At 44.9% G+C, this 19,522-nt stretch overlaps 1 protein-coding gene across 4 annotated transcripts in view; it reads left to right on the forward strand.

Moving 5' to 3' along the window:
* The window catches only part of HS3ST1 (heparan sulfate-glucosamine 3-sulfotransferase 1), a 29,687-nt gene extending 18,663 nt beyond the window's left edge, over positions 1–11,024 (forward strand). For all 4 annotated transcript variants that reach the window (XM_046657444.1, XM_046657443.1, XM_046657446.1 and 1 more), the window contains exon 2: positions 9,666–11,024. In XM_046657444.1, the coding sequence (XP_046513400.1) occupies positions 9,775–10,710 (936 nt within the window). In that variant the 5' untranslated portion in view covers positions 9,666–9,774 and the 3' untranslated portion in view covers positions 10,711–11,024. The remainder of the gene's footprint in view (positions 1–9,665) is intronic.
* Positions 11,025–19,522: the final 8,498 nt, after the last annotated feature.

The raw sequence follows: 19,522 nt of genomic DNA on the forward strand, positions 1-19,522 counted from the left end.
ACGTGGCCCTGTGGCCTCTGATGCCCTGTGTGTCGTTCTTGGCAATTTGGGGGAAAATGCACGGGATTCATGGGTGCTTGCCAACTGTGCGGTGATGATAGCTGTCCATTTCAGCAAGGGAGGCCCACACAGTCAAAATGGCACCTGTTGGGAGGGTGGGTCACCCCTGGAGCAGGAACTGAAGCCACGCACAGCCGAGGGCACTGAGGTAGCCCAGCTCCTGTCTCCTATCTGCCAGCACAGCTCCCTTTTCCACTCAGCGGCACTGAGTAATGAGAGGCCCTGTCCGCCCTCCTGTCACGGAGCTCTGCCCTGCACTGCCTGTGCCAGTGCATTTCTGCTTCTAACAAAGGATTCAGTTAGGTCACCGCTGCCTCTGTGCACAGCACTGCAGATTAAACATGTTGAGAAGTGGCTCCTCCTCCTCCTCCCTCACCACGGCCACACACACCTGGCTGCTCATCATTCATGCAGGGGCATTTATGAAGGACCCACTGCGTGCCCCTTCACAAACAGACAGCCTGAACTGTTCTATGTGTCACTGTCCTTTCTTCCTTGAGCCTCTGCCTGGTTGAGTCACTGCAGTACTTTGGATCATGAACAAATGTGTTTGAATAATTATCATCCCTGGATCCCATTTATACCACACAGCCTTCTTTTTTTAGGGACGAAAATAGCTACCGTGATTTAAGGGCTTGCCATGGGCCAGGCAATATGGCAACATTGTAAGCATCCACATAGACTATTTTATGGAATCCTCACAATCGGTGTGTGGGGCCAGGGCAGTAGATCCAAGGCTCTGAGTTTCAGTACTGCCTGGTGGATTTTAAGTCACAGAGCTGACATTTGAGCTGGGGATTTTGGCTCTAAAATCTCTGCGAATTCCAGCATCTCCCCGCCAGTCCCCTCTGCAGATAATACCACCTCTGTGGCCAGACCCATCCCTCTCTGTTTTGTCTACCACAGTTGTTTCCAATCCTGGGATTAAAAACAAACTGCCCCAACAATACTAAGAAATGAAAACCAAGGGCACATTAACCACCTCAGCCCAAGACCAAGGGGATCAGAAGCCGAATCTGAACAGGCACAGACATTCCAGGCTCACGGCGTCCTTGTCATTCCAAGGGTTGTGGGTGGGAGACTGGTTCCGCTGGGAGCTTGCTAGATACACCAACTCTCAGACCTCTCCTCAGACCTTGGGTCAGAATCTGCATTTTTGAACTAGATTTCCATAGATGGGTGTGCACATCTGAGTTTAGAAAGCACTGTGCCCAGCGATTGTAATGGGGCAGCCTTAGCTCCTCCGAGGGCAGCTTTCGTCCCCTTCCACTTGCAACTCCTTAGCCAGATCCTTCAACCCTAATCTCTCATCTAATTTGGAGTAGAATGTTGTGTGCGTTGACTTCAGACTATCTATGTGACAGGTTGTATTTATCCTTGTTATAACATGGAGTTCTCAGAGGCTCAGAAACAACACTGTGATTGAAATCTCCTGGCCCCAAATCCCTGCCACACTATGCTGCCCTCCCAGGCTTGCCCTCCTTCCCTCCATCCTGGAAAGTGATGTTCATTATCCAGGTAACTTTTTGTAAATACGGAATCTCCCAGCATTGCCTTGGATGGAAGGGAGCACAGCAAGGCTGGAGAAGGACTGTTCAAAGAGTCCTCTTCTTTTTCAAAGGGAAAATGGGGCCAATTGCACTTCCTTTTCCCAGACAGTGAACGTGGCCCAGGGAAACTTACTGACATTACGTGGACTGACCTTGGGTCTCTTCTACCCTGAACTCGTTTCACCCCATCCTACCTCACAGCAGTTACCATAAGTAAATCCAAACAAAAGTGAATGTCAACATTTGTTGAAGAGTGTCATGTGTAGGCAATTTCAAGAAAATAAATATTTATGTGAGTCTGGAGATATCACTGTCCTTTCGCAGACTGACAGGAGCAAGCTAAATCTGTTTCCTTTTTCTTGGTTTCCAAGATGACCTGCCAAGGATGGAAATTTGACACCACTGCAGCAGGCTCTTAAGTAGTTGTATAAAGGGGAGAGTGAAGACATTTTTGACTCCCAAAGATCAACAAAACATCTTATGCTGTTGATTGCTCAGAAGTTTGGTTGGATGCAGAAATGACAGTTGTGTTGGTCAAACTGTCTTTACTCAGGTTTCAGTACACTCCAGAAAATTAAATCACTCAACACCTCGGGATCCCTGGAGAGAAGCAGTTCTTGCATGGTCGTATAGGAGATCTCATCCTTTTGCTATCTTATCATGCTCTGGAGTCAGCGCTCCCCTCTGCCTGGAATGCACTCTCCACTGCCCACGGGGAGGCATCACCGTTCAAAGGAAAAAAAGCACAGAGCTTTAGAGTTGGCCTGCGGAATTTTAGTTTTCACACTTCCTGGGTCTGTGACCTTGAGAAGGTCATTTAACCTTAGTAGAGGTTTCCTCATCTGTCATGGGGAAAAATGCAGGACACTAGCATTTGCGGAATGCCTGTGGTGTGCCAGGCACTGCACCATATATTCGGCATGGGTGATCTTATTTCATTCTTGATGGCATCCATATGAAGTAGGTTTTAGCCCATTTTGCAGAACGGCACATTGAGCCCCAGAGAGGTAAGAAACGTATCTGAAGTCAGTTAGCTATAAGAATTCTAGCCTGGAACTGTCCAATTGCAAGAGCTTCTTTGCTTTGCCACTAATACATACTACTTTCATTGCTTAAAAAATATAAAATACAATGAGAATAAGCACCTCCTAGTATTGTTGCAAGTATTAGAAGGGATAGTTTATACACAAGTGACTACACACCATGGGTGCTCAGTAAGTAACCTCTTCCTTTCCAACTTTTTTGTTAAATCCCTTAAAGGACTTGTGGTCGAATATTTTGATCACTTCTGTATCTGAGAGGAGATTCTTGCCTGTGCCAGCTGTGTCACCGTCTTTTGTTGAGGGGCTGGGAAAGTGTCCTGCAGACTAAGGGATCATAGGCATTGCCATTCCTGAGGCACTAAATTTATCACTTGTGAAATAGTCTAGTTATTTCATTTTATCCGTGAATATATTCCAGTGATGGGACTGCGAGAATATATTGTAGTTAATTACATTCGAAATCTAGGTCATGATGTGAATTATGTAATAAGAAGACTTAGGGAGAAAATTAAAATATTTTTGAAGGGTTATTTCACTGCTTCCCCTCCTTTTTTAATTAAAATATTTTCTAGACTTTCAGATGATCTTGTCCAATCACTCTTAGACATTTTGAGACCCCCTTTCAACATGTGGTTTCTGCTTAACTCTCTAGGGATGAAAAACTCACTGCCTTTTGACACAGTCTTTTTCACAGACAGACAACTGCTAAATTTCTTTCTCTACTGAATTAAAAGCCTTTCCCAGTGTGGCCATTTGCCTAACTTTCTACTACATTTGACACATTCACTCAGCAAATAGGATCTCTAGCACCTACTGTGTCCTAGAATGTATGCCAGGCCTTGGGTGATGCCATGGAGAGAGGCAGGACACTGATGAGGAGGCGCTGATTTGACATTGCTGGGTGGAGAGGCAGACAGTAAACAAGCAAATATAATTTTGGATAGTATATAAGGAATATAAAATGGGACAATGTGAAAAAAAGTGATTAAAAGAGAGCAGGTGGGTTCTTGCATCTGGGAAAGCCAGTATTTGAAATGAAATCTGAATGACAAGATAGAGCCAGCCCCAGAAAGCCTGGGACCCAGCATCCTGGAAAGAGGGAGAACAAATGCCAAGGCCCAGAGCAGGCATGGACTCAGTGTGTTCAAAGGAACAGAAGGTCACTGAGGCTGGAGCTTGGCTTGAAGGAGCAGACTGAGGCCAGAGGGGCAGGTGGGTCCCATGCTAGGGGCTTCCAGGGCCTACAAAGGAGTTTGGATTTAATCCCAAGTGCAAGGGAACCCCTGGCTGGAGGCTTCTCCCTGTGTTGCCCATGCCTGGCAGGTGGTCAGCATCTTCACAGTGGGGCCCGAGGAAGCCTACTGTTGCTGATAGGAAAGACTCTTATCTTTTGAATTATTGAATCTCAGGGCTTGGTTTATCACTGCAGGACCAAGAAAACAGCCTCCCTGATAAAGGGGAGTAAACAGAGGGGGTCTGCCTCTCTTTGGGGGACCTTTAGCCCATCTACAAGAGAAGGACAGGTTCACTTTGCTCATCCTAGCAAGCGTGGGGCCTCCCAAGAAATCCGGTCCCTCCCCAAAGAATCGGTGCCAGGCATGAAGGCAAACAGAACTGAGAATCACATCAAGGAGCCCAGTGCCTACTGGACCACTAACTCTGGGCATTGCCGAGGAGGGAAAGGGGAAGCGAGCCTTTGCCTGCTCCCACTGAGTTTGAATCTAGTTCTTCCTCTAACTTTCTGCTTTGAGAACACTTCATTGCTTTGAGCCTCGCTTTCTTGTAATGATATAATTTCCCCCTGAGGACTTGCAGTGTGCATCACGAGGGCCCTGCGTACTGAGTTGCCAGCCTGGTGTCTGCTCAGTAGCAAGTGCCACAGATGGCAGCTGCCATCATTGCTTTTGGCAAGGGATGTGACCTGGATTCTAGGTGCTGTCGAGCATTCTGTCCATGCCCAGGCCCACTCACGGCTCCAAACTTTCAGAAGGTTCCACTTGTTCAGTATTACCTGGTTTGCTTCTGGAGGGAGAATAATGAACTTATCTTTGTGCTGCCTACAAGTTCAAACTTGCCTTCCTGTCCATTTTCCTGTTTGGGAAGCTCCCGATTTGTGAGGGGGGCGGGGGATCTTCCGATTAAGAGAATGCTTTCCACACTAGAAGAGCTTTCAGATTAAGAATTACAGCTTCACTCAGTGCTCTGTATCTCTCTGCTGTCCACGTCAGTTGCCACCAGCCACACGTGGCCGTGAGATGTGCTGTGAGAGTAAATGTATACACACTGGATTTTGAAGTCTTAATACAAAAAAATGCAAAATAGCTCTTTAATTTTACATAGTGATTTTTTGTTGGAGTGATAACATTTTTGATATATTGGGTTACATAAAATATTTCTTTTTTTAATGTGGTTCCTGGAAAATTTTAAAGTGCATATGTGGGTCATTTTAACATTTATAATACAAGTGATAACAACACAGGATTTGTCATGGGGCAAGATGTGACGAGGTGTCAGAGACATAAATAAATCGTGGTTGCTCTCACTTTTGGGAGGGGCTGCTGTTACCTTTATGAGCGTCTCTTGATTGCCTATGAAGATTTGAGTTTCTGAGAATGTAGTAAAGCTGTGTGTTACACTTTTATTTACACAATTCGTCTGCTACATAACTACTATGGGGAAGGTGCTGTGGTTAGCATTATGGAGAGGAGAAGGCATTGGTAAAAATAGGGAATTCATCTCATTGCTTAGCTAAAATGTTAGACACATAGCAAAAATTCAATAAATATTTGTTCAATTAATGAAAAAGTGCATGTATGGCTCACCTTCTATTTCTATTGGACAGTGCTGACAGACATCGTCTCATTTTAGTCTCAGAGTAACCATTTGAGGTAGGTGAGTTATTACCATTTTATACATGAAGAAACAGAGGCTAAGAGAGGTTAAGTCACTTTGACTAAAGTAAAAACTAGAGACAGGATTCCTGACTCCATAGCCTATGTAATTCCTTTTGGCTCTTCTACCGAAAAAAAACAAATGAATGAGTTTGACCTTGTGCTGTACGCACCCTGACTATCAGCTGACTCTGGAGTTGGTGACCAGGGGGTTGTCACTGCTGGGTAGATTTTTTTGGAATTTTCTTCTTCAGGATCCCAAAAACATTGTCATTATTTCATGTGAAGACCACATGCCAGAGAGACAGCAGTCACAGCAGATAGAGTACAGAACTGGGATTCAGGAGCCACAAGTTCCAGGCCCAGATTTTCTATGTGACCCTGGGCGAGTCATCTCAGAGCCTCCTCAACCATAAAATGAAAGGCAGGAACCTAATGACTCTCTTCTGCTCTGATGTCCATAATTCCATTGTCAAGGTCAGCGTGACCCGGATGTCCTGGCTTACAGGTTCATCTGAGCTTGGGAATCTTTTCTTTTCTGAGTGTTACTAAGTGGCACAGAAATTTTGGCTGTGCCACTGAAAAATTCAGATTATCAGACTACAAGAGGAGGAAGTTGGCTCTTAATGTCCACTGTGTGTCCAATATATTTTATATATATTTAGATCTATATATGTGTGTATATATACATACACTATATATTTATATAAAGCTTAAAGTTTCATACATGCACATGCTATACATATATATATAGCTCTTTCTCCATATAACTCATACATACACATGCTTCTCTCTTTCTTTCTCTATATCTGTCATACAACAGTATATGTAAACAAATATGTAATTATATATAAATAAAAATTATATATAAATACATCACGTAGCAAATATATATATATATATTTTAGTGTGTGTGTATGAGACTTTAGCTAAGTTTTTTTTCCATATACCTCAAATATTTTTGGAATGTAGAAGGCTTAGAATAAATGAATACATTTTTAGAAAGTATTAAAGTAGAAACGAGGAGCTTTTAAGCTATTAACTGCCCAGGTTTTTTTTGCTTTTTTTTTTGTAAAGGACAAACTATATTTAGTTTCTTCCCCCTGCCGTCTGCTGGTATTCTCCTTTAGGAAAAAGATCTCAGATGTGCACTGTGCTCACCAGGATGTCTCATAATAGAGTGGAAAGAGCGTGAGCAGTCAGACGATCTCAGATCCAGCTTCTGACTCTGTCCCTTAGGTGTTGAATGATTGGGATCTGTAGCCGTTTCCTGAGTCTGAATACAGAGCTGTAAGATGGGGAGAGCAATACCCACCACCAAGAGTATCGCTGCCTAGTGTGGAGTGGCTACTTTCTCCCTCACTTCACCCACCCCCCCCACCCGAACACATGCAAACACACACTCACACATGTACACACACAAACACATACAAGCACACATGTGTACATACACACACACAAGCCAAACATGTAAAAGGTAGACATAACTGGTCCATTTGGTCAACCCACCTGGGCAGTTGAGAAGGAAATGGAATTTGACTGAAACGTACTGAAAGGTTCAGATGAGTAAGGAAAAGGCCCATTAAATTACGCTCATCCAATTGATACCCAACCTGAAGTGAGTTCGCTCACCCGTTGCACAGCAAGCCAATCTCTGACACCGGGTGTGGTGGAAGAAAGTAGGAATTTTATTTTTGCACAGCGCTGAGCAAGGAGAGAGGGCAGCTAATGCTGAAATCCCAAACTCCCCGAAAAGCTAAAAGGAAGGATTTTTATTTGGGGTTTTAGGTAGGGGAGGGGGAGCATATGGCCTTGCTGGTCGGAGCTTTCCCACCAGCCTGTCTTTGGCCTTGAGACACTTGCAGAGAGGAGGGAGCCCGTGACCTTGCTGGTCAGCAGCTTCCCCACCAGCCTGTATGTCTTTGCGGGGAGGAGATAATCCAGTTGCTTGTCCTTGGCCGGTGTCTGTCTCCATGGAGGATAGTGGATTCTGGAGCCAGGAAGCCAGAGAGCAAGCAGGGAATGAGTGTTTTGGTTTTAACCCCATATATGCCGGGTTTAATGTGGGGAAACTGATATCAGGGTCAGTATCACAATCAGTAGATCCAACCTGGAACCACATCTTGCTTATTCATCCCTCCTTAAACATTTTTATTTCTTTTTTTCTAAATATTTACGTCAGCTGATGTTGCAAGTCCCTTCCCCAGTGTTCTGTGGTTCTAGAAAGATTTCCAGCTATTGAATGCTTGCTCTTTAATATAAATTTTTCAAAACAGTTAATACGGCTGATATCTGAGGGCGGTAGATCAATTTGTTTGATCATAAAAATGGAAGCCCTGAATATTGTTCTTCGTTTTGAACAAGTTTTAAATTAATACAGTGAATTTTAAACTTGGTATAAAGAAGATGATGGGCCCTCTTGATATATAACATTTTTACTGGCTCTGTAAATCCCACAGTCCCCAAGCCGGGCCTGTCTCTAACCTTCCCTAACAGTTTAGACATAGATTACTTAAAAGAGAGCATCCAGTCTCCCCTTTCTGGGAGAGGATCAAACACGGATTGTTGCATATGAGCTCCCTAAAAACATGAGCCCTGACTCATCTGTCTTTGGGAACCCCATGCAAACTCACCCAGTAGTGTCTGTGTCCTTGAGGGACTTTAGTGCCTAAATGTGATAAATCTCAGACAGGTGAAGAGGAGAGAGCCTCAAGGAGGCAGTTGGTGGAAAGAGAGCCCTGCGTTTAGAGGTTTGAATTTGGGCTATGAATTTTGTACCAGACTAAATTTTTGTATCCTTGGGCAAGACTCTCATCTGTAATTGTCCTGCCTTCTTACCTTACACTGTGAGGTTGCAGTGACAGTCAGTGGAGCTGGCTACGAGACCACTTTATAAAAAGTAAAACTTTGCATGCATGAAAGTTTTTTGCTTGTTCTATTGACCTCACCTGTTTATCCCTCTGGGCCCACCTCAGACATTTCTTCTGCTATGAAGCCATCCCCAGTTGTTTCAGGCAACAGGAATGAACATATGGCCTCACAGTACCCTGCCCAAACGATGATTGTAATATATATTGTCCTGATTGATGCCTGTAGTCAGGTTGTATCAGTTAACTTTTACCAAGATTGTGCTGCAGTGCAAACCACTGCAAAACTCAACGACTTAAAACCACAACAATGCTTTCTCACTCATGAGCCGGGTTAGCTGCGCTCTGCACAACGGACTTGCGGGGTGGCTCTGCTGCATGTGTCTCTCATCTTCCTCCCCGGAACAGCGGCTGACCAGGGCACACTCTCCTCGTGTTGATGGCAGAAGTGCACCGGCCAGGTGAAGCACACAGGCCTCTTAAGGCTGGGGACTGGCCCATTGTTGTTTCTGCTCACACGCCATTGGCCAAACTCAAACCAAATTTCTGGGAAGCACACTACCCCCACAATGAGGTTACGGGAAGGGCTGGACTCAGGGAGAGGGGAAGAATTGGGACTAAACGTTCAATCCTTCATAAGGTTTCCCCTGCCCTATTAGAGTAGAAATCAATCTTCCACACAGGTTCACCTGCCCTATTAGATCAGGAGCCTCTGAGGGGGGAGAGGGCAGACACAATGCCTGCTTCTATATCACCTGCCCGAGGCTGGCAGGGAGCAGATATTTCACTGATGTTTGCTGAGAGCCAAAAGACCATTCCAACCCTTTTCTTTATAGCAGAGGTTGGCAAACTATGGCCACAGGCCCACTCTGGCCATGTTTTTACACAGAGAGCTAAACATAAAGTGTTGGAAAAAAATCAAAAGAATAATAAAATGTAGTAAGTATGAAATTCCGATTTGTGTCCATAAATAAAGTTTTATTGGAACACAGCCACGCCCCTTCCTTTATGTATTGTCTGTGGCTGCTCTAGAGCAAAACAGCCTACTTGGAGTTGCCATAGAGACAGTCTGTCCTGCAAAGCCCAAAACATTTACTCTCAGGCCCTGTACAGAAGCTGTTTGCGACTCCCTGCTTTGCAGGATAAAGAACCTCAGAGCGCCCCAGGGAAGTGAATGCTGTGCCCAGACTACAGAGTTGTCAGCTGGATTAAGCCCTCTATCTAGGGTTAATATTTTCCCTCTTTGTTTCCTAGTAATTGGCGGCCTGCGACACCAATGTGTCACTGATCAGGAGGCATTCCCTGCGGCAGCGCTCCATGACCCAGCGGCGCCCGGCCCACTGAAGCCACCGTGGTGTCCAGCATGGCCGCGTTGCTCCTGGGCGCGGTGCTGCTGGTGGCCCAGTTCCAGCTAGTGCCTTGCCGCCCCGCCGCGCCCGGGGCCGAGCCGGGCCAGCAGGAACTGGTGGGGAAAGCGGCCACCCTGCAGAACGAGGTCCGAGCTGGCGCGGCCCCCAACGGCTCTGCCCAGCAGCTGCCGCAGACCATCATCATTGGCGTGCGCAAAGGTGGCACCCGTGCGCTGCTGGAGATGCTCAGCCTGCACCCAGAAGTGGCGGCTGCCGAGAACGAGGTCCACTTCTTCGACTGGGAGGAGCATTTCAGCCAAGGCCTGGGCTGGTATCTCAGCCAGATGCCCTTCTCCGCCCCGCATCAGCTCACGGTGGAAAAGACCCCCGCGTACTTCACGTCGCCCAAAGTGCCTGAGCGGGTCCACAGCATGAACCCGTCCATCCGGCTGCTGCTCATCCTGCGGGACCCGTCGGAGCGCGTGCTGTCCGACTACACCCAAGTGTTCTACAACCACGTGCAGAAGCACAAGCCCTACCCCTCCATCGAGGAGTTCCTGGTGCGCGACGGCCGGCTCAACGTGGACTACAAGGCGCTCAACCGCAGCCTCTACCACGTGCACATGCAGAACTGGCTGCGCTTCTTCCCGCTGCGCCACATCCACATCGTCGACGGCGACCGCCTCATCAGGGACCCTTTCCCCGAGATCCAAAAGGTCGAGAGGTTCCTGAAGCTGGCGCCGCAGATCAACGCCTCGAACTTCTACTTTAACAAAACCAAGGGCTTTTACTGCCTGCGGGACAGCGGCCGGGACCGCTGCTTACACGAGTCCAAAGGCCGGGCGCACCCCCAAGTGGACCCCAAACTCCTCAATAAACTGCATGAATATTTTCACGAGCCAAATAAGAAGTTCTTCGAGCTTGTTGGCAGAACATTTGACTGGCACTGATTTGCAATGAGCTAGTCTCGGAACCTTTCGTATTGTAAGTTACGGTGTACATCTAGGGGAAAAAACAAGAATTTTAAAAGGGCATTTAAGCTATAATTTATTTGTAAAATCCATAAATTACTTCTGTACAGTATTAGATTCACAATTGCCATATATACTAGTTATATTTTTCTACTTGTTAAATTGAGGGCATTTTGTATTGTTTTTCATGGTTGTTAACATGTGTAATATGTCTCTATATGAAGGAACTAAAATATTTCACTGCAGAAAAAAAAAAACTCTGGAGACGCTGTCTTTTTTGAATATAATTAACTTGCCCCCAACTCAAAATAGCTGCCTGTGTTGCATTTATTGAAGAATCTATATTCCTTTGTTACTAAAAAAAAAAAAAAAAAAAAATGTTTTCCATGGCTATTATGCATCTCTCTCCTCCTCTCCTTTCTTCAGAGCTCGTTTTAATTTTTAATGTCTCGCTGTGGTCATCAGATTTATTTTTTACTTGCGTTATAAGTTTTATCTTCGCTAAGATCCCCTCTTCTTCTTGGAGGTGGCAGGTCCACCCACTCCCGACTTCTGCAGGTAGCTGAGTGTGGATTTTAACCCTACGTAAGCTCAGGGTGGACAAAGCAACGTTAAGACTAGAGAAGTAGTTCATAACTAGAAAGAGGCCCGTGGCATACACCTTTGCTTCAAAGATTGCTTGCATCTGTTTGTGATCCCAGCAATGGGAAAAACCCACAATAAAGGTGGGTGAAATTGGCAATAAAGGGGATTAAACCATTAGCCTTCAGAATGATCTTGGGGCTGTGCACTTTGCCCCAGGTGGCAGTGGGTCTCTAGAAAGCCCCTTAAAATAGAAAAGAGGAATTGTCAAATCTGTGTGTCCTTTCTTGTAGATTCTGTAAAAAACTGACTTAAAGGGGTAGCCCTTTGCTTAGATTGGCAGGCTATTTATTTCCTGGAAGATTAATATGCATTATAGACATACATTCCATATGCATTGAGAAATAAATACGTGTATTTATGTATTTAAAAATCAACTCTGAATTTGGAGTCCTGAAAGTGAAAGAAAATTTAAACTCTCGAGGGTTAAAATTAAAAAAAGAAAAGCGCGAAAAGGAGGGTAGCGCATAAGGAGCCCCTTGCACGGCACCTAGAGGGGAGAGGCCCTCTTCCACTTTCACTTCTGCCCCTGAGCAGCTGCGTGGTCGGAGGTGGCCACAGCCCTCTGAGCCTGCTTCCTCATGCAGTCTTCACTAAGCCAGCCTTTTACAGAATTAAATAAATTGGATTTTTTTCTTATTATGAAAGCAAAACATATTCAATTACAGTAAAACAAAAAATACAAACAAGCAAAATAAACACATTTTCTGATATAGTTTATACTTAAAAAAGTATACTTAAAGCAGAGGAGCGAAATGGACATTATATATAAGAACTCACTGAAATTTCCCCACGCCCAGGAAGTGGGAATTATTTTGGTGAGTTCAAAGAGGAAGAAATAGGCCCAAAGAAGATAAGGAGCTTGCCGGAGGTCATACTGTGTATAAGCCAGGGTTTGGAGTCCACTTAGAGCCAAAACATAGGTTTTTTGTTTATTCTACCCAATTCTTTCTGAGCTCAAACGGGAAGGCCCAGACTCAGAGAGTTCTTCCTGACTTGACCTGACCTATTCCCTTCCTGGTGCCAAATGTCTTCCATCCCAAGAGGTGTGTCTGAGCCAGAGGAAAGGGGCAGGAACAAGCCTGCGTTTTTCTCAGCAGTGCTATCAGAGAAGTGAGTCACCTTGGTTAGTTTCAGCAGCTGCAGCCTGGCCTGACCTTTGCATGGCCCACACCCCACCCCAGGCTGTGCACTGACAGCAGAGAGAAGGCCTTCCTCTTCAGAATCCATTAAGGTTGTCTTTAAACAACCAACTCCCCAGAAGGCGTGGCAGAATTAGTTATCACAGGCTTCCAGTTGACACTGTACTTTGCAATCTGCAGAGTGCTTCCCTCTGCGGCTTATCATTGGCTCTTGCTTTTATCACACCCACTTCAGAGCTGAAGAAATGAGAGGCCCAGAGAGGTTAAGTCGAGTTTCCAAGGTTGCCTGGGAATTTGGCGACTGAGTGGAGACTCCAGTGTGAGTTTTCTGACTCCCAAGAAGATGCTCTTTGCAAAATACCTAGGAATGCCTGTCCTAACGTGGACAGCATGTTTGAAGCATCCACTACTGGGGCAAGACGTGATGGGTAGGAATGGAGGAAGGAAGGACCAAGCAGTAAGAATATGATCTAGCTGCTGGGGCTGGCACAATTGATGGTAGGGAGTGGTCCAGTGTAAAATGATCTGTGGGTATAAATTGAATAATTGTTGATTTAGATTATGGAGTCTTGACTAAGGATGTGTTCATGGAGGTCTGGCATGTGCAAAGGGTCAGGGGTCTTAGTGGCTATGTCTCTTCATCCATTTGTGGTACAACCCAGCCAGCAATTTGGAAGGTACAAGGAGTAAGAAGCCATGACTCCAGACCTAGCACATGCACTTAGATCTCATCCGAGCACTGCCAAATTCAGAGAAAGCCCTAAGGTAGACCTGGGTCTGCCTTCATAGAGACCCCAGTGCAATGGCTCAGGAGTCAGACAGATACCTGGTCCCTCTCCAAAAGTGCCTAATACCGATTCTAGTAACAAAGATAGAGATGTCAGACTGGTCCAGGCCCTGTGGCAGCCTGGGGGCTTCTAGCTGGGGGCCTTCCAAAGAAGCAGCTGAGAGCAGCTGAGCAGACCTTAGCTATTGTATTTGGAATATTCCCTGTGCTTGATGTTGCTGAGTCAGGACAGCTTCTGCCCCCTCCCTTCCTGCAGGAATCAGATAGTGCCCAAATCCTCTTAACACTATTTGGTTATCAGCTCACAGCCTGAAAATTTGCTAGTTTAGCAAAAATGATGATGTGCCTCTGAGCACAGGGTGCCTTGCTCTTTCTATCGTGGGAGACTGTCACTCAGCTGAAGGGAAATGTAGGACAGAAGAGCCAATGCCCAGGGTGCCCTGCTACTTACAGAGGCGGAATCAGATCCCCACCAAGAATTCAGGTATTCTCAAAATCATGTTTATCTTTTGAGCCCCTACCATGTGCTTAGTGTATGAAACCCTCAGGAGTATAAAAGAAAACGCAACAGGAAATGTCATTAACTGTTCTGGGTTTGAATAAAAAACACGAGCTAAGAAGGCAAGGGAAATGACATTGACCTGTGTGCGGACCAGCATGTGTTCGGTCCCTTCTCATTTCATTCAGTACCATCCCTGGGAGGAATCGACTAGCCCCGTTCTAGAGAGGAGGAAACTGAGGGTAAGAAGTGGATCTGTCCTCGTTGTTTTGAAGGAAGAGAGGAACTGCTCACTCCAGGGGGACAGTTGTCCCGGAGATAGGGAGTGATGGCATAAGGATCACCATCAGAAGGTGAGAAATGACAGAGTTGTCTCTCATAATGCCATCAATCAAGAGCAGTAAGAGAGGAAGAATCTTTCCAAACGTCGCATGGCAGAGCTATGACCTGGGTTACTTAACTTGTGGACCTCAGGGACCCTGCTCTTTCCATGGGAAAGCGTCTTGGAGGAATTGCCATGAAGCTGGAACATGGAAGGCAATGAATGTAACCAGAGCAGGGCATTCTGGACAATGGCAGTTCAAAACTCAAGACAATGGTGATGGGGAGGAGGAAGGAGGGAGGCGAGATGCAGGCTAGGGACTTGTCTACTGGGGAAGCAAATGGGTTAAACACACTGAGAGCTCACTATGTGCCAGACACTTGTGACCTTGACATCTGCTCTCCAAGTGGTGGAAGCTTACTTAGCAGGCACCCCTGTGTCTGTCTCCTGTGCAGGTTGCTTCTGTCACATAAAAATAGCTATCGTTTACTGCGTACCTGCTATGTGCTTGGTATTTTAAATATCTTGCTTCTAATCCACATAAAAATTCTGAGAAACAGTAAATGGCGTAGTACTAATTTTACAGAGGTGGAAACTCAAATCCAGAGATTAAAGGGCTTGCCCATGATGCCAAACCCATTGATTGCTACAACTGGAATGTGGTCTCCAGTGTCCTTGCTCTGCTGCTTTTCAGTCCATGCAGTCATAAGTAAGAGGAGAAAGACATAAAGCATGAGTGTCTGTCTAGTAGTCAGAGCCTGTAAGGGAAATGATGGGCATCCAAGATGCAAGGATGCAGATAGGGTCATACTGAATGGTCTTCGAGCAAAAGAATGGCTGGGAGTTGATACAATGGGCACGTGATAAAGCACATTCCTTACTAGCAGATATGTATTTAGGAAGGCTGAGCTACAGCTAAAGACCAAGCAACACAACGGAGCTTTCCAGATGGCAAAGCAGGAGTGAGGGTCAAAGCTACAGACTCTGAGTGAACAGCTCTACTGAAGGATTGTGATGTAGGAAATGGCCTTGGTTCTTCAGTTCATCCTGATAGCAAAATCTTTATTCCATTTCCCCTAAATTTCCCAATTAGATAACTGCAGAGAAAAGGCAACTATAACCAGCAGACGTGGGTGTGAATCCCAACTCTACCAATGATTGGATGTGTGCCCTTGAGTGCAATTCCCAGAACTTCAATTTCCTTCTCAATATAAATGAACCGATGTTTACTTAACTCTGTTTTTGGGGAAATTCAATGAGAGAAAGTAGGTAAAACCTTTAAACTTGGTGGCTATGTAGCTTAGTGTTTAAGAGCATTTAATACTTTGGGAAACAGACCAAAATGAGTTTGGAACCAGTCAGCAGGCACCCATTGCCTTTGTTTCCCCATCCACTTCCCAGCTACAGGGCTGTTAGTGCCCCATCCAGATCCCAATTACCAGGGAAGCACCCTATCCCCAGCCGCCAGAAGAGTTGGCTGCCAATGGCTCACCCTATACTGTTTTCCGGACTATTCCCCTTAGTTGGCAGGAGCTGCCTTACCTGGAGGGGCCTGGGAAGTTATGCCCACCCTGCTTCTCCACTTTCCTTGGGGTCCCCTGTGACTAATGATTGACTGATGTGGGGAGGGGAAGTGGGAGTTTGGGGTTGTGGGGATACAGCCCTGCATCCTGGCCTCTGGGCAGGACACCCTCTGTGGTAATGCTCCAGGACTCATGCGCCAGGGCTCCTTATGGGTCAGGCTCAGGCTTAGACTTCTCCTGAAACAACACTTTTGCTTAGCTTCTTGCCCTATTTTATCCTCCGTCCCTCATGGCCTTACCCATTTCTTCCATAATCTCATTCTTAGTAAATGACTTGCACAAGAATACAGGAAGCTGCATCTCAGGCTTTGCTTCTAGAGCATCCAATCTAAGATAGTAAACCTGCATTAAATGCCTTATTCTCTCTGTAGTTCGTGTAGATAATATGACCAACCCACAGTGTTATTATAATTCTTCTAATTAAACAGGAGACAGCAGGGAATGAGTCTGTTTTATTGGCTGATACATAAAAGTGCAGAATATAATAGTAAATACAATTGTTACCAAGTAGTAGTCTCCTATTTGGCTTATCAGACAATCAAAATAGTATTAGTGAATCAATACCAAACTTAAACTCCACCTTCATGAAACTCTTGTGGTTCCCACAAACATGAAGGCATCACTCCATCTTACTTAAGTTAGGGTATTGTATCTCTGTTGTTTGACAAGTATTTCATTTAGAGCTAGTATGTGAATGTTTCTGCCTCTTGATTGCAACCGCTGGCACCTAGCACAGTGCCTGCACATGGTAGATAGAAAGTACTTGTTTGTGGATTGAATCATAACTCTAGTCCTGTTGTCAGTCTGATGTGAAGACCCCCTCCACCATATCCCAGCCTCGTGATCTGGCTGGCCTCCTGGGAACGCCTCTGGGCCAAGCATTGCTAGTGCTTCACAATGCCCTGTCTTACTTAATCCTTACGAGTCCCTGGAGAAATTACCAATCCAAGCTCCATGTTTTTGCTTACCATCATATCCCCAGCAACTAGAACAATGCTTAACACGGGGGTTACAAATATTTATTAACTAAATGAATCATTCTAATGCCCAAACTCTTTTCACTATGCCATACTATTCAACCTCTTCCCAAGTATTGCACCAATGGAGAATCCAGGATTCTCCAAGCCAGCCCATTACATCTCCAAACTGGCTATTAAAATTCACAGTTCCTGTACCTAACCTCTATTCCCCTAGATTCCTCTCATGGATGAGTCCTACCGCAGGGTGTCATGGAGAGCAAGTCTCATACCAACTTCTAACGTTGGCACATTGGAAAGAGCACTGGCCTTGGATTCTGAAGACGTGGACTTAGAGGTTTGGCTCAGCCTTTTTCATAGCTATGTGACCTTGGGCAGTTTCCTTAACTTCTCTGAACTTCTGGCATCTTTCTGTAAAAAAGGATAAATGATGCCTTCTTCACAGAGATTCTACGGGTAATACGTGGCAAGTGGACAATGTACAAATACAAGAGATTATAATTCTGTAAATACTCTTCTAATATTGAAAAGTCACTCAGCTCTCATAACTAATGTCACGCTCTATAGAGGGCAATGGGATGATAGCTGAGTATTTACTAAAAGCAAGGTGTATATTATCTCATTTAATCTCCACATCAACCTGTAAGACAGGTATGACTATTAACTTCATTGTATGGATGGGGAATCCAAGGCACAGAGAAATTAAGTAATTTGCCCAACGTCACATGTCTAGTAAACGGTAGAGCCAGATTTGTTCCCTGGGCAGTCTGTCTTCATGACTAGCATACTTAACCTCTGGGCTATACTGCCTTTCAGTGCAAAAGAGAACCTCTTCTCCAACATATCTGCCCATGGAAAGACCTAGAGCACAAAGAAGTCACAACTAGAGATCAGAAACTTAAGACAAAGAGCAAGAAGACCATGGTAGGCAGAACTCATAAATGACCGCCCAAGATTCCCAGCCCTTGATGTATACACCCTGTGCAATCGCTTCCCTTTGAATGTGGACAGAACTTGTAAATTTGATGAGATATTTACATGATTGTGTGTGTGTGTATTAAAAATAAATTACATGAGGACCAGCCCCATGACCGAGTGGTTAAGTTCACGTGCTCTGCTTCAGCAGCTCAGGGTTTCACTGGTTCAGATCCTGGGTGCGGGCCTAGCACCACTCCTCTGGCCATGCTGGGGTGGTGTCCCACAGAGCAGAACTAGAAGGACCTACAACTAGAATAAGAATGTACAACTATGTACTGGGCGGCTTTCAGGAGAAGAAGAAGAAGGAAGAAAAAAAGAAGATTGGCACCTGCGCTAACATCTGAGCCAGTCTTCCTCTGTTTTGTGTGGCATGCCGCCACAGTGTGACTTGACAAGAGGTGCTAGGTCCATGCCCAGGATCCAAACCTGCGAACCCCAGGTGGCTGAAGCAGAGCACGGGAACTTAACCAGAACGCTACTGAGCCAGCATGGTGGGACTTTTTAAACGGTAGCTAGCTCTCCCCAGAGTAAGTGTTCCAAAAGACGAAAGCATAAGTTGCAAGCATTACATAGTGAAACTACTCCCACGTTCTATTGTTTCAACAGGGCCAGCCCAGATTCACTGTGGGAAAGGACTACACAGGAGCTAAATAAAAGGAGGCACAGTTCACTGCGGGGGGACCTCTCTGGAGACTAGCTACCATACTTGGTTGTTCTTTGACAATAAAGTGGAGAGAATACCTACCTGTTGGCTCTTTGGTCATACTTAAAAGGGAGATTAATATAGGTATAAGCTTTCATGAACCTTAGAGTCCATTATTCTAATGTAAGGTAAATTATAAGTTCTTGAGCCTGCTATGTAATTTCAACTATTTTGACCTAAGGCATTTGACTATTTTTCAGTCCAATCTTTTGATCAATTGTGATGGCGAATAAGTGATTTTGCATAAATCACTTGTCCCATAAGTAGAATGCAGGCATGTACACCATGTTGTTCCACTGTATTTTGTTATAGCACATCCAAACTATATGAGAAAAAGATACACTTAGGACAAACTATGGACTGGAGACAGTTGGGAAAACTTTGATTTTGTAGGCACAAACCCTGGCAGACCTGCAGGACCTCTTAGATAATTTGTCAAACGTGAAAGAATGTCGCTGAGACATTTAACACTGCATATTGAAAGCTGTGTACAGAATTCAAAAAAGAATGCATGGCAGATTCCATTTCCACTTCCTTTAATTTGGAATTTCTATCTTTAGTAGCAATTTACATTTTCCACACAATTAAAGACTGTACCTGGGTCTGATTTGCACTTCAAGTATCCAATTCAGCTGTGATTTACATTTTTTCTCTATTTATCTGTTTATCTGCTTCCCAGTAAGAAAACTGGGTTTTAAATTTTGACGTTACCGCTTAAAACATGGGTAACACTGGACAAATTTGATTAACCATTTCAGAGGGTTAGTTTGCTCGTATGCTAAATGGGAGTAAGATTTTATTTAAGGAATTGCTGTGCATCCTAAAGGCTGTGAGCACAGCCAGGCACATAGTAGGCATTCAGTACATGTGCATTGGCTGTTCTTTGAAGACACTCTGTGGACCCACCCATCCTGTGATTACAGGACTCACTATTGGTAAGAGAATAGCCTTCAGTGATCACTGCCCCTTGTGGACTTCAAGGCCAACACATCCGAAGTCAGTGAGATGTTTTTTATGCCTCTGAACATATACGTCCATATAAATCCAAGCTATCAACAAACACAAGTTTTGAGATAATTATCTGGATAATAAAGGTCTTTGCATTTTCCCAAAATGTTCAAATAATGAAGAAGAAAATGTTCATTGGTTTCTCTTTCT

This window comes from Equus quagga, chromosome 3, assembly GCF_021613505.1.
Source record: "Equus quagga isolate Etosha38 chromosome 3, UCLA_HA_Equagga_1.0, whole genome shotgun sequence".
NCBI lineage: Eukaryota > Metazoa > Chordata > Mammalia > Perissodactyla > Equidae > Equus > Equus quagga.